The sequence below is a fragment of the Cyprinodon tularosa genome, unplaced genomic scaffold (genome assembly GCF_016077235.1).
Source record: "Cyprinodon tularosa strain WSP-4 unplaced genomic scaffold, ASM1607723v1 ctg148, whole genome shotgun sequence".
Taxonomy (NCBI): Eukaryota; Metazoa; Chordata; class Actinopteri; order Cyprinodontiformes; family Cyprinodontidae; genus Cyprinodon; species Cyprinodon tularosa.
In genome coordinates, this window is record NW_024038309.1 from 1,789,880 (window position 1) to 1,804,661 (window position 14,782).

General features: G+C 38.6%; 1 protein-coding gene across 4 annotated transcripts in view; it reads right to left on the reverse strand.

Annotated features, from left to right (window-relative positions):
• LOC119779471 (transmembrane protease serine 9-like) overlaps positions 1 to 14,254 on the reverse strand; it is a 64,467-nt gene extending 50,213 nt beyond the window's left edge. For all 4 annotated transcript variants that reach the window (XM_038279128.1, XM_038279132.1, XM_038279130.1 and 1 more), the window contains exons 1-10: positions 14,182 to 14,254; positions 11,510 to 11,530; positions 11,268 to 11,427; positions 10,843 to 11,108; positions 10,592 to 10,737; positions 10,262 to 10,508; positions 7,477 to 7,497; positions 5,055 to 5,214; positions 2,502 to 2,764; positions 1,865 to 1,869 (exon numbers count right to left, since the gene is read on the reverse strand). In XM_038279128.1, the coding sequence (XP_038135056.1) occupies positions 1,865 to 1,869; positions 2,502 to 2,764; positions 5,055 to 5,214; positions 7,477 to 7,497; positions 10,262 to 10,508; positions 10,592 to 10,737; positions 10,843 to 11,108; positions 11,268 to 11,427; positions 11,510 to 11,530; positions 14,182 to 14,239 (1,347 nt within the window). In that variant the 5' untranslated portion in view covers positions 14,240 to 14,254. The remainder of the gene's footprint in view (positions 1 to 1,864; positions 1,870 to 2,501; positions 2,765 to 5,054; positions 5,215 to 7,476; positions 7,498 to 10,261; positions 10,509 to 10,591; positions 10,738 to 10,842; positions 11,109 to 11,267; positions 11,428 to 11,509; positions 11,531 to 14,181) is intronic.
• Positions 14,255 to 14,782: the final 528 nt, after the last annotated feature.

A 14,782-nucleotide genomic window follows, 5' to 3' on the forward strand; every position in this document is an offset into this window, starting at 1 on the left:
TGTCAAGACTCTGAAATTGGTTCAAACGCAGTTCTGGTGGCCATCTCTGATCAAAGATGTCAAGGACTTTGTCTCATCCTGCTCTCTGTGTTGCCAGGTCAAGCCGTCTCGGCGTCCCCCTTCTGGACTGTTGCGCCCACTCCCTATCCCACCACGTCCTTGGTCCCATCTCTCAATGGACTTTGTTACTGGGTTGCCTCCCTCTAATGGGTTTACTGTCATTCTTACTGTTGTTGACAGGTTTTCTAAGATGGTCCATCTCATCCCCCTGAAGAAACTCCCCTCAGCCAAGGAGATGGGAGAGATCTTGGCCAGGGAGGTGTTCCGCTTGCATGGGCTCCCCTCCAATATTGTCTCGGATCGAGGTCCCCAATTTGTCTCTCGTTTCTGGAGAGAGTTCTGCTCTCTGTTGGGCATCTCCATCAGCCTGTCCTCCGGCTTCCACCCACAAACAGATGGTCAAACTGAGAGGGCAAACCAAGAGATGGAAACCAAGCTCCGTGTCCTGTGTGGGTTGGATCCGTCAAAGTGGTCCCAGAGTCTGTCATGGGTTGAACACTCTATGAATTCTCTTCCCTCAAGTACCACTGGCCTCTCACCATTCTATGTTGTCTATGGTTTCCAGCCACCAGTTTTCTCGATCCAGGAGAGGGAGGCGATGGTCCCTTCTGCCCACACTGCTGCCTTGAGGTGCCAACGGATCTGGAGGAGAGCTAGACGGACCTTAATCAGGATGTCAGAGGTCCAGTCCAGAACAGCCAACCGTCGTGTCCCAGCCCCTGTCTATCAAGTTGGTCAAAGGGTCTGGCTGTCCACCAAGGACCTCCCACTCCGAATGGAATGTCGTAAGTTGGCACCCCGCTTTGTCGGCCCCTTTCCCATTTCTAAGGTGGTGAACCCAGTGGCCCTCCGGTTACAGTTGCCTCACTCCATGAAGATCCATCCCACCTTCCATGTGTCCCGGGTCAAGCCTTATGTTGGGTCTCGTTTTGAGCCCTCCTCCAGGCCCCCTCCACCCACCCGGTTCCTTGATGGGGATCCCATCTACACCGTACGACGTATCCTCCGTTCCAGGAGGAGGGGTCGTGGGGTCCATTACCTGGTGGATTGGGAGGGATACGGACCAGAAGAACGATCATGGATTCCAGCAAGGTTCATCATTGACGAGTCCCTCGTCCGGGAGTTCCATCGTCTGCACCCGGATCAACCTCGAGGTCCGTCAGGAGCCGGACCTTGAGGGAGGGGTACTGTTATGTTTCTGGCCTGTCAACTAGTTTTTTCATTCCCCTCCCCCTTCTGCTCTGTGCTGCCTCTGCTCAGCCTAATTGCCACTGATTCCTCTCACCTGTTTGCCAGCCTTCTTAAGCAGGCCTCTCTCTAGTTGACAGTGCCAGATTGCCTGAAAGCCTTGGCTAGTAAGCATCCAGCATTTTTCTGTCTGTCTACCTGATCCTGACCTTTTTCTGCCTCCTGATTTTTTGAGCCTGCCTAGCCCTTGTTGGATCTGTTTTCTGTGCCCTGACCTTGTCCCTGGATTCTGTTTTGGATTCTCTGAAAAATCTGATCACCTGACCCTGGACCTCCTTTGACCAAGATACTCTGCCAAGCCTCAGTGAGAATTCTGTCAAGCAACCAAAGTTTTCTGGAACCAAGACAACCCACCTGGATATTAAGAAAGGTTAGTGGCTTATCAGTCTGAACCTAAAATCATCAATTTCAGCCACTAACCTGTTCTCTCCCCTCCAGAGGCTTTGGCTCCCCTGATCCTGAAAAACCTGCATTATTCCCTCAATAAATCTTTTAAAGTTATTTCCTGTTGTGTTCTGGTTGTTTCTGGGTCCTCAGTCTGAATCTTAACAGGAAGGGGATCTACAGGAATAACAAATTCAGTTCATTTACTTACAATTACTTAGGAATTTGAGAGAACAAAACAAATCTGTGAATGTATCAGTGAACTGCAGCTTTGTGATCACAAACATTTTCCAGTTTTTTTACTTGTTCTACAACGCGGTTGTCCGCACTGTGTTGATTCAATTTCTGATTTTAAGGCCACATCATACGTTCAGATCCTTTTTACTATTTAAATAATTCAGTTGTGCTCTATAAGGGGAAGAAAAATGCTTTAGTGTGAATTTGTTTATTAATGAAGCCCCTCAGCCTTTAATTTGTGTGATTTTCTAAAGTCCACCTCTCAACTGTTTTGCTAGTGGTCTCTTTAAATCCAGAAGACCTGTTTCATTCCCCTATCGATCCAATCTCATCTATGTTTAGTGCTTTCCATTCCAACACATTTAGCTATACATGTAGTCCAGTAGCTGACATATAATAGCCCGAAAAAGTTAGTTATAGACTCAAGCAGCAATAATATTAAAAGCTAAATTCAACTTTTGGGGATATTTAGAGACTCAGAGTAGACAATAAATGTATTTAAAAGCAAAACAAGGGAGCATTATATGAATGATAATTACTCTTTAAAGGAGAGGTATTTATCTTAAACTTACCATTAAATCTAATATTTCCCCAGCCAGTAACCCATGATTTAACCCCACTGTGGAAAGTGCTATTTGAGGCCGCCAGGCAGACCGGAAAGATGTAACTGGTGAAATTCACTGGTAAAGACAGTTTCAGGAGGGCAATGTCATTTTCAAAGAGTCCAAAGTCCGGATGAAGAATAAACTTTGATACTGTCCGGGAGATTTCATTTGGGTTGGATCCATTCTGAACCTGACGACCCAGATACACTGTTATAATAGCAGGGTTGAACCTATAAGGCAGACGGAAAAAACAATTACTTGTTTTTTGAATAGATATAACATTTCCCTGGTACTGCAATTTGAGTTAATCTGATTTCATATTCTGAGTATAAATGACTTCTGTGATTTGTGTTTTGCATTTTCTATATATTTTGTCTTTTTGCATCATATCATCATCCCATAAAGTAAAACATTTCCATGCTCTTTTTGCAAACGTTTTTGCTCTTTTTTAAAGTTTCTTACTTGAAAAAGTTATAACTGTTTAGCGTTTTAAATACATTTCATTTAGCTAGAGTCAGGGCAATAATACAGTGTTTGGTTGCAGAGCTCTGAACTAATGAAAGCAGGACATCATCTTTATAGGCTTTTTAGCCAGCTTTTGCTACCTGTGTGAAATACTGCTATGTCAGCCTATGGGTAGGTTGGACCTTTACCTTTCTTCTAATGCTAAATGCTGATATGGTATACCTGAAACTCTGGTAGGCCTCTGGCTTGTTGATGGTTAATTAAACTAATGCACAATAAGATCAAGGGACAAAATTGCATCTCATTCTGTGACAGTTCAGTTCAGTTCATTATGTTTAATTTTATTTTATGTTTTCTATTTGCCCAATGGCTTGAATTAAAATGTCTTGTCAATTGGTCACTTAGCTGAGAATGAGTGAATGCCTCCCCAGGTTAGTTCATTTTTTTCTTAGTTTTTGCAATTAAACACTAACTGCAAGAACAACTACATTTGAAAAAAATAAAAACACACTCAACAAACTTAACACTCAACAAAAATATAGTATAAATGCAACACTTCTGGTTTTGCTTTCATTTTTTATGAGATGAACTGAAATACAAAATTTTTTCCACACACACAATATAACCATTTCCCTTAAACATTGCTCACACACAAGTGTAAATCTATGAAAGTGAGCACTTCTCCTTGCTGAGATAATCCATCCCACCTCATGGTTGTGCAATATCGAGATGTAACCAGTCTGTATCTGATGTGATGACCTTTTGCCTCACACAGTGTAACACATCTGCTTCTCATAGAGTTGATCAGGTTGTCGATTGTAGCCAACAGAATGTTGGTCCACTCCTCTTCAATGGCTGTGCAAAGTCGCTGTATATTGGCAGGAACTGGTGTAATATACAAATATCCCGAGCATCCCAAACATGCTCAATGAGTGACATGTCCGGTTAGAATGCCGGCCATGCAGGAATTGGGGCGTTTTCAACTTTCAAGAATTGTGTATAGATTATTGCACCATGGGGCCAGTGCATTATCCTGCTGCAACATGAGTTGATGTTCTTGGATGTTTGGAACAACAATGGGCCACAGGATCTCTTGACGGTATTTCTGTGCATTCAATATTCCATTAATAAAATACACCCTTTTTCTTTGTCCATTCTATAAACCCACACCGCCACCATGGGCCACTCAATCCACAACATTGACACAAGAAAACCGCTCCCACATGACCATGCCATCTGGCCTGAACAGTATAAACCGAGATTCATCCATGAGGAGAACACCTTTCCAACATGCCAGATGCCAGCGAATGTGAGCATTTGTCCATTCAAGTCATTTACTGTATGACAACGAACTGGAATCAGGTGGGGACCCCAATGACGGCAATGAGCATGCAGATAAACTTTCCTAATACGGTTTCGTACAGTTTTTGAAGCAATTCTTTGGTTATGTAAATCAATTGTTTCAACACCTGTCCAAGTGGCTGGTCTCAGATGATCTTGGAGGTGAACATGCTGGATGTGGAGATCCTGGGCAGGTGTGGTTACATGTGGTCTGCGGGCTGAAACGCCTTTGGAGATGGCATATGCTGGAGAAATTAACATTAAATACACAAGCAACAGCTCTGGTACACATTCCTGCTGTCAGCATGCCAATTGCATGCCCCCTCAAATCTTGCAACATCTGTGGCATTGTGCTGTGTGATAAAACTGCAACTTTTAGAGTGGCGTTTTATTGTGGGCAGTCTAAGGTGCACCTCTGCACTAATCATGGTGTCTAATCAGCATCTTAATATGGTACACCTGTGAGGTGGGATCAATTATCTCAGCAAAGGAGCAATGTTCACTATTACAGATTTTGACTGGATTGTGAACAATATTTGAGGGAAATTGTTATATTGTGTACAGTATTTGGAAAAAGTTTTAGATCTTTGAGTTCATCTCATAAGAAAAGGGAGCAAAGCCAAAAGTGTTGCGTTTATTATTTGTTGAGTGTATTTGGATAAATTTAGAGATAGACAAGGATTCATGTATATCATGCATATCCTAATGGCTTACCCGGAGAGGCAGTGAGCAGCAGTTAGCACCCACTGTTCATTGATCAGAGATCCTCCACAAATGTGGGTATTGATGTGCAGGCTGACCTGCCAGGGCCAGCTGCCAGGAGAAACGTCTTCTCCTCCAACAATCTTGGTGTTGAGTGGTGCCAAACCGCACTCTAACAAAACATGCAGAAATTAAAGCGGTGATATGTCAGTTCCAGGTGCTCCCAGAAAAAACAAACAAAAAAGTACAATTTTTTATTTTAAACTCTAAGTTGTGTTAACCTGAAATCAGGGAAAGTCTTGAGTTTTTTGTTTATCAAAGATAGTTTCCACCACCATCTGTTGCCGTGGTAACATTATACCCAGCGCTACACTGGTCAGGAGCAGGTTTTCTTCAGTCAACTCAGTGTGTTTTGTCTCTGCCCTACTTAGAGCGTATTACATTGTTTTATTTCCTGATTCAGTCAAGATTCTTTGTCATAGTTTTGTGCATGAAATAAAAAAAAAACAATAATTCACTTGGTCCGTTAAGACACATTAGGTTTTAAAAACAAGCATTACTTGTTCTTTTGACGAGAATCTCATTAAAGACTGATGGACACTTTTTCACAGAGAACTTAATATTACAGGGGGATGTTTTTACAACTCAGTTGACAGGATATGAGATGCATTTTTTTTTTGCTTTTTTAATTTGAGTGAAATGTGGATATTTTTTACAGTACATGTAGAACTACTGAAATTATTTCTAGATTATACATAATTAGGTGAAACAAGTCAACGGGAATTTTTTTTATTGCTTTAGGGTTAGTCATTCACTGATACTAACCTACTGAGCCTACAGGGATGTAGGGTAAGGGTTAGGGCAAAATCTGAAGCCATTCTATTAGGCAGATAACCGTTAATATTAACCATTTGTTGGGATAACATCGAAAGCAGCTGCAAACTGCCACTTGAGATTTACTGTGTATTCTAAAATAAAATGAGAAGGATCCCCAAGAGATGATGCACAGGTCCTGCATGTTACAATGTTTTATACTCGATCTTCACCTACTGTCAGGGGATTTGACCTATAAAGAATGAATTGATCCACTACCATTCAAGAAATAAAGTAGTTTTTCTCCACGTTATTGTGGTTGCAACAGGCAATATTGATATGTATTATTTTGACTGAAAATTTATTTCTGATATCTGAAGAAAAAGTTTTTTTTCTAGTCAACATTCACATTAGAATAAACATTCCGGATTTCCCAAAATTATTTTCAGATCTACATATTCCTATTGGTACAGGTCATCGTTATTATTATTGGGACTATGAATAAATGTATTTCAGATATGTCAGGGTGCTTGCTTTCTCTCCTCCTCATGCAGGTGGCTGCTGATGAATGGGGAGGTGCTGAGCACAGGTGTTCTGCGTTTGTGGCTGCCGGGATAGCTTAAGGCTGATTTATACTTCAAAACTAGGTCATCTGCATAGGTGTCGCAGTGAACTCAAAGACGTCCCTGCCCCCACCGCAGACACTCTGCTGCAGCTCTCCCTAAATGTAGCTGAACGCAGACAGTGCCACAGACAGGAGGCCGGCTTTTTTTGTTTTTATGACCGCAGTTGCGAAAAACAACTTGTGACAATGGACCAGCTAGAAGAGCAAGGTGCGCGGGGGGACCCTTTTTCCACCTGGATCCCTGCTCTTTTTTGCCGTCATGTCCCCCCGTTGTCGGACAAACTTGCCCCCACTTCTTCTGCCCTATACGCGGGGGGTCTAGATGCTTGCGAACCTTCGGCCACAGCAATCCCGCTCCCTTGATAAACGACCAATCACATTTGCTTTATGCACTCGTGTAAAGTCGGGCCACACTCGGAAGAATTTGGAACTGCAGTTTAAAAATGTCAAAACGGCCATTTATAATGTGTGAACATGTCTAGGTGTATGAAACTCAAATAAACTAACATCGAGCAGGGTTTTTGAAACAAAACAGCTTCTAGCCTAAGGTTCGATCAATTCAGAATTGAGGATTTTATTCTGAGATTTTTAAACCTGCTTTGTAAAACAGACCCCTGTTGTTTTGGTTTTGCTTTTTCTTTCAGATCATGACAACCGGTATATAGAATTGTCAATAGGATTGCAAACAAACTAATATAGCAGATCATATTCTTAAAATATATGTAAAAAAGTAAAGTGGTGTTTCAAAAATGCTAACATAGTGAGGCTTTTTTGCTATGCTATGCTCTTCTGAGCTTTAAAATACTGATAGAGCTCAAGGCTTTGCTTCTGACTGACTCTTAGCAGAGTAACACAGCATCAGTGTAACACTAATTTAATCTAGCTGCATGGACATGATTCCAAAGAATCATTAATTAATCAAAAATTAATTAAAGTGTCCTGATATTATGAATATGATATTGTGAATCACAAAATAGCAGATATATTTTTACTTACCAGATAGGTATGTCACATCCTCTGAAAAATAAAAGTGAAAATGTTAGAAATTGAAAATTAAGTAATATTTACAATAACAGTCCTGTTTAGACAGTTGAGGTTTTGTAGTTTGAGTTAACTTAAAATCATTAATCAAGGAGCAATAAGCTGTGTCATACTTCACAGGTCTGAAGTGAAATCCAAGGACACACAATTTAAATCTGAACTGCAACTCTTAAATATTATATCCTGATTATATAGTTAAATATATTGTAACAGACTATCAATGGATGATACTCCGTGTATTTGGGCTGCATCTATAAAGACTGCCGGCATTTAGCATCATATCCTAAAAGGGGTATATCATTTCGCTGTTCCGTAGACTTTCCGTTTCCAGTGTTGTGCAATTTCACCAGAAGATTAGGAATAAATGAATCAACTACAACTGGAAGTTATAGCTATTAGGTCATTCAAATCGAAGGTAAACCAAATTAATTAATATTAGTTGAAGGATTATAAACGTAATTTGCTTATTCACCAGGGCTCTTAATCTTTTATATTAAGGTTGGACTCCTGGATTGGCTGGTACAATCCAGTTACCTTCACCAGTTTAGTAATTTAGACTATGGCTATTATTTTTCATTAATCAATAACCAAAGAATTGTTGTCTTTTTTCATTCAGGTGTTACTCAAAGGAAAGAGGATCAGACCTTAGTGATAAATCATTCACTGCAAAAATAACGGCAAAAGGCAGCAGGTTAAAATACAATAGTACCTTATTAGCTAATAATCACACAGTAGTATTGTATCTTATAACTATGCAAACATTAAACACTTCTGAAAATAAGCACAAGTAAATAAAAGCAAACAAAAAGGGGGATACAGGTTTTAAGAGTCTGTTCAAGAGTCTCTGAGGTATGTTCACGTTTTTGTTAATGCATTAATACCAAATGATAAATGTGAATAGAATAGAATAGCAGCAGATAAATGTTAACAGAATAGAATAGAATAGAAAATGCCTTTACTGTCAAATAGGGAAATTCTCCTGTTTACAGCAGCAAAAAAAATTACAGAAAAAAATGGTTACACAAGTGTAGACCTTAGAAAAGTGTATAAGAATAATATAATGGTGAAGAGTTAAAAAAATAAATAAAATATTGGGCTGTAAGGTGTTTTAACAATATAAAAAACTGTGTATCTGGAGAATAAGGAACCAATATACAGCTATGGACATTTTTACAGTAACAGCAGCAACATCAGAGAAGTGCAAATAACAGCAAAATCTTATTTAACACTAAGGTAAAAACTGTGTAAAATCCCTGACGCAGAGACATTAAATGCAACCAAACAAGGGTTCACCCAGTTTTACAGTGGAAAAATAATGACCCAGGAATGCATTAAGATATAGTGATGCTGGAATGAATGGGTTATTTCAGCTGCACAGGATATCCAGGTCTGGGGTGGGGCAGATACAAAAAGTGATAAAAGGCTCACATGTCACTAGCTGGTCCGACCGTTGTAGCCTAACTCTTCGAACAAATGGAAAAAGAGGATTTGAGCAGACAATAACACACAACAGGGATCACTCAGTCAGGCTCAGTGAAAATTAGCATTCAGTTCAGAGCTCTTAAAAACCATCATCAGTTGAATCAGAAAGCTTCTTTAGAAAAATAATAAAAACATATGTAAAATATATATTGTGCCTATCTTTCTCCCAAGATTAAGCATGAGATGAAGGATGAGAAACAATGTTTACTTCATGGCTCAGTGGAATGGATGGGACAGTCACAGCGGATTGTTTCTGGTTCAAATTGGTCCCTTTGATTCAAGGGGGAGAAATCTGCTAAGATTTGACCCATGAACACATTTTGCTCATCCAACAGGCAGCTCTCGAAGATACTTAAAGGGGTTGTAGTGGCTACAATGAAGCCTTCAGCTAAAAATGGGTGTGCCTCGTCTAACAGGACCAGTAGGCCACCGGCTAAAGAGACTGTTTGGATGGGGTCAGCTGCTTAGGGTTAACTCTGTTGCAGGGATGTGGGGGTCAGGGGGGATCGCTCCTGCTTACATCATTGACATTTGATCCACAGCTCTAGAAACTGACAGGATATACTTTCAGAAAAATATCTCATTTGTAAACATACTGTATGATACAAGTTATAATTCTGTCAGAAATGGAATTTGAATTTCCCTGAATGAATCCGTATTCATATCATTTGAAATTTAATACATTAGTTTCTAAAAGAATGTCTTTAAATTGGAAATAAATGTATAGGTTGGAAACTCAATTTCCTTTGATGATGTATTTTTTGCACTAAAAATTATATTACCTTGCCGTTCTATAATTTCATTTCAATTTAAAAAATGCTCTTTCCTACTCTCAATCCAACTACTCCAATTGTAACCACTCCTTCCCGTTTCTGGTGGTTCTTCACTTTTTTGCAGAGTCAACAGTAAGGACACTATCATGGTTAGGAAAGGAACCCTGGATTGCTGTACTATATCCGGACAAACTTTAGCCTTACAGACATCATTACATGGTGGAAACACACAAATGATGATGACAAACTGGGACTACAGCCTTCTGAAAAAGAACTGGAAAAAACACAAGTTGCACAAATAAAAAGAACAATTGAATATAATTCATATCTAAACGAACAGATTTGATTTCAAATTTGATGATTAAATAGATGAGAAAGTGATACAATTATGTTTATTTTTGCATTTATGTAATTATGTTTAAACAGTTATACTTGTTTTTTTGTGTGTTTTGGTTTTTGTTTTTTACTTTAAAACAGGTAATCACCATTAGGTTGATTTGTTGTCTGGGTTGTACAGGAAACGCTGAGGTCACTGTCTGTCCCGTTGGACATGAAGGTAATGAAGCCTGGCTGGTTGATGCTGATCACACTTTTGATCCAGCTCTCATAATTCGATACTCTGGTGTAGACGCCTGGGGAATCTGGCTCAGCACATCCTGATCCAAAACTTACAATTCCTGCTTGAATCCAGTGTTCACCCTGCTTGACTACCATCGGACTTCCGGAATCCCCCTTAAATGTTGGAAAACGTTTTTTGATTAAATGACAACTTTTGTCATGCAGACATTAACAATCTGATGTACTCAGACGATCACCTGACAGGAATCCTTCCCTCCCTCCTGTAAACCAGCGCATATCATGTTTTCAGTGATGGTGCTCTCTCCATAGCTGCACTTGCACTGTCTGTTCCCCACAACCGGTACCTTTACCTCCATCAGGTTTTGAGGAGAAGGAAGAGGGACTGAGGAGAAAAATCCAGATTTAATAAACAAATTTTTTCACCTGTTGGGAGTTAAACATTAGATTCTCTCTTCGGTTCTCTCTATATTGTTGGTTTTCCACCCACCTCCACTTTCAATGTTTCCCCAGCCAGTTATCCATGAGTGAACTCCGGTGTAGAAGGTGCTGTTTTGGGTAGCTAGGCAGACTGGTAAGATAAAGCTGGTGAAACTTACTGGTTCAGACAGCTTTAGTAGTGCAATATCGTTGGTTAAGGTTGCAACATTAAAATCAGGGTGAATGGAGATCAGTGATACTGTCCGATTGACTTCATTTGGGTTGGATCCCTCCTGACTCTGACGACCCAGATATACTGTTATTAAAGATGATGACCTATCAGGAAATCAGAAAAAAGTAGAAATTAACAAGCAATTGGTAGATAGGGGACAGGTTTTGATCGACCAACTGACTGACCAACCTGCCTCACTCCCATTTTAAGAGCCGATCAGTTATTTGGCTGTGAAGTTAGGTGTTTCCAGTGTAATTACTTACTGACTGACACAGTGAGCAGCAGTTAGGACCCACTGGTCATTAATCAGAGATCCTCCACAGAAGTGTCCAGATCTGTGCAGACTGACCTGCCAGGGCCAGCTGCCTGCAGGAGCTGTCTCTCCTCCCACAATCCTAGTGTTAAGTAATGGTTTACCACATACTAAGAAAAAAAGGAGAATTACTTTTTAATCTTACTGCTGTATAAGCCACCAGTTACAACAGCAACAGTAGGTTTGACTTACCCATGAGCTGGCAGTCACACTCTGAAAAATTAAGACAAAATGTTTAATTTTCCTTATGCTACAACCTTTTGCAAAATGAAAGAAATAACTACTGATTAAAGCATATAGGATGTGTAGCACTCATATACGAATACAGTTTCTTGCTATTAATGAAATGGTTTTATGAAAGCAACAGACTTCCTTATCCTTATTCCTTAGTGCTATTCCAATTCACAAGAACACAAAACTGAGAACGGCTGACCGAGAACACCAGATGTTGTTGTTGCCCCTCCCCACTTTACCAAATGGGCATCAGAGCAGACTTGCCCGTTCTTGAGATTGACAGCTGTCCCATCAGGCAATGCGGCAGCAGCAGCTTCCAGGGAAGCGCACACAGAGTATTAAGTTAAATGTTCTCTTTTCTGTTGCTGTTGTTCTATAAAAGTAAGTTCTGAAATCGTTTCAGGTTAGAACATTTTACTTTTAAGCATCACTATATGGCCCAATTACTAATTTAGTGCACAATTAAAAAAAAAAGTTCAGATGTTGAGATAAGGTGACAAGATTTCTGAAATAAAATCTGGGGACATTTCCAGCTCATTGATAAAAAAAAAAAAAAAAAGGAGACATTTTATCAAATAAAGAAACGGGGACAGTAACGGTTTAATTTATTTTATTTTTTTTTTTACAAGTGTACTAATATTTAAACAACAAAAACCAAGAGTGAAAACCAGGAATAAGCCTCTTAACACTAGTATTATTTTCTTAAGATTAAAAAAATGAATAAATCGATAGTGTTTTTATAGAAAACTAGAACTCTCTCTGTTGGGAGTGAGAGTGAAGGGGTCAAAGGTGGTTAGCAGGGCTTTCAGATTTTTGGGGCCTAAAGAGCTCTGCCTCCCCCTAAGGGGAGAGTGACATGAGGAAAAGAAAAAAGTAAATAGTTTTCTCCTTTTTCAGCATTTTACTGTCATTACACTGTCACAAGTACAGAGCAACAAAATTTTGCCTTACTATATAGCCTACTTCATCCTTATGAGGCACTCTCATTTTTATTCCAATTTAGGCATTTGGTTCATTTTTAAAGATTTTTATTAGAAAATAATAATATTTCTTCAATAACTTCCAGATAGTGTGACAGACCGACTCCAAATCTCTGTCAAATGGTTCTACTACTGAAATGCTACTCTCACTTTAAGTGATTTTCATCTGCCCCATAACAGGTTTTGTAAGTTGGTCTTGTAAAACCGGATTTGTAACTTGCCAAGCAATGTAAGTGTTTTTTCCATGGACAAAAAGTGTTCTGCTGGTTTATTTGTACAGACATACTGATATCTGAAACGAAAAAAAGTAAAAGGCTGTTTAAAAAAAAATTTTTTTGAAAAATAAACAGAAAAGCTGAATATCTTTTGATATTCATTTGATGCATAAAATCTACCTAGAAATGATGCCTGTTATTTAGGAAGAACTCTACCCTATTTGAAATTTGTCACAAAGGTTTTTAAGGGTTTTTTTTGTTATTTCTTACAGTGTTGGATTGGTCTTTGGATGGACTTCCCTAGCATAAGCTGTAAGAAAACATATTTAAAGATGGCGAGATTCACATGAGAAAGAGCAGCAATTTGATACGACAAGGCTTTATTTGAATAATAAATCAATCATTGTTTGTTGCTTTCATCCTACACCGGTGTTCACATTTCTGCTATGAAATTGTAAATTTGTCTGTCTGAAAAACAAAGTGAATATTTTTCAGAATAGTGGTATATTTCAGATAGAATTTATGCCTAAACAAAAAAGGCCTTCACACTAATATAACAATGAAAAGATGTTTCAATACAGATATATGTAAATCTTCTTGAGTTTAAAAAAAAAAGTCTTCAGGGACAAATCACTCATTGTTTTTTCTACCACTTTGCATTCATCATAATCAATGGAAACGTAAAAGAAAATAGAAAAAAAAGTTAATATTCAAGTGATTTATAGATAAATATGTTACTGCCTTAAAAATGTATTGCATTTCATTTTTTGCAGTTATACTGTAGATCTACAAAACATTTGAAATGCACAAAAAGACAGCTTAAAAAAGAGAAAAATATTGCGCCTCGTCAGTTCAACTGCTTACCAGTTTGTAGGAATAGTAATCTTTACAATTGTTAGAAAGGAAAAGTGAAACATTTTGTATTACTTTCTGATTGTGGTTCTAATCCAATTTTGGATCAGTAAGCTCTGATGAAATTTGATTATGATCCTTAATAAAAAAAGTGATTTTGAGAGTCCTGCAGGCAGTTACTATGAGTACTGAATCATGGGTAAAGTGGGTAAGAAATGCCTTAAAATTGATGCTGGTTTGGTATGAAATCTTCTGTGTCAGATGGCTCCTTTTTTATGAAGTGACCGAAAAAAGAAAGAGAAAGCAAAGGGTTGAAATAACCATCACCTTGCATTAGCAAATTAACTGGAATAGTTGATAGTTATTTGTGAAAAAGAAAAGCAATCTACTAGAAAGAAATTTGTTCTGGTTCTGCATAATATGGATGAAAAATAACTATTGTTACATTACAATTAGACAAGAACCCCCCCCCCCCCCCCCCCCCCCCCCCCAAAAAAAAAAAAAAAAAAAAAAACACTTCAGCAAATAATTGCAGAAGACAGCTTCATTTAGTCATTTTTATCTGCAGGGGTTCTTACTGTACCTTTCATCAGCAGACCCAGTCCAGCTGCCATACAGATCAGCTGGTTGAAGGCCATCATGGAATGTGTCTTCCAGTCCTTTGCCTCTGGTTTAAATAGCCAACATACAGCTTGTTATTACACCCACAAAGAGCAACTTGCTCTGCTACATTCCAACTCCTGTTTTAGTATTCTGTACTGCTTATGAATTGTTTTGTCTTATAGGATATACAGTTTGTTAAGATGTTATAATGTAATATGTTAACATAATTATTGTATAACATGAACATATATAATAACTTTGTTAACAAAGCTTGCTTTCTCCCTTATTGAAAACATGTCTTTGTCTCATACAATATGTGTAGACACTTTCTAGCTTCATCTTCAAAGCTTTATCTTTGAACTTGTGAATTCACAGTGTTAAAAACAAACCAAACAAATTGCATTTAAATTTAGTTAAAATATGATTTAAATTATATTCATTTATTTGATGTAATTATATTTTTCAGAAGGTCAACAATCCTTTACTCTGTCAAATAAAGATCTGAAAAAGCTTGAAAGTTAAAACAAGAAATGAGCATGTCAACAACTGAACACTCACTCAAAAATGATGTAGTTGGTGAA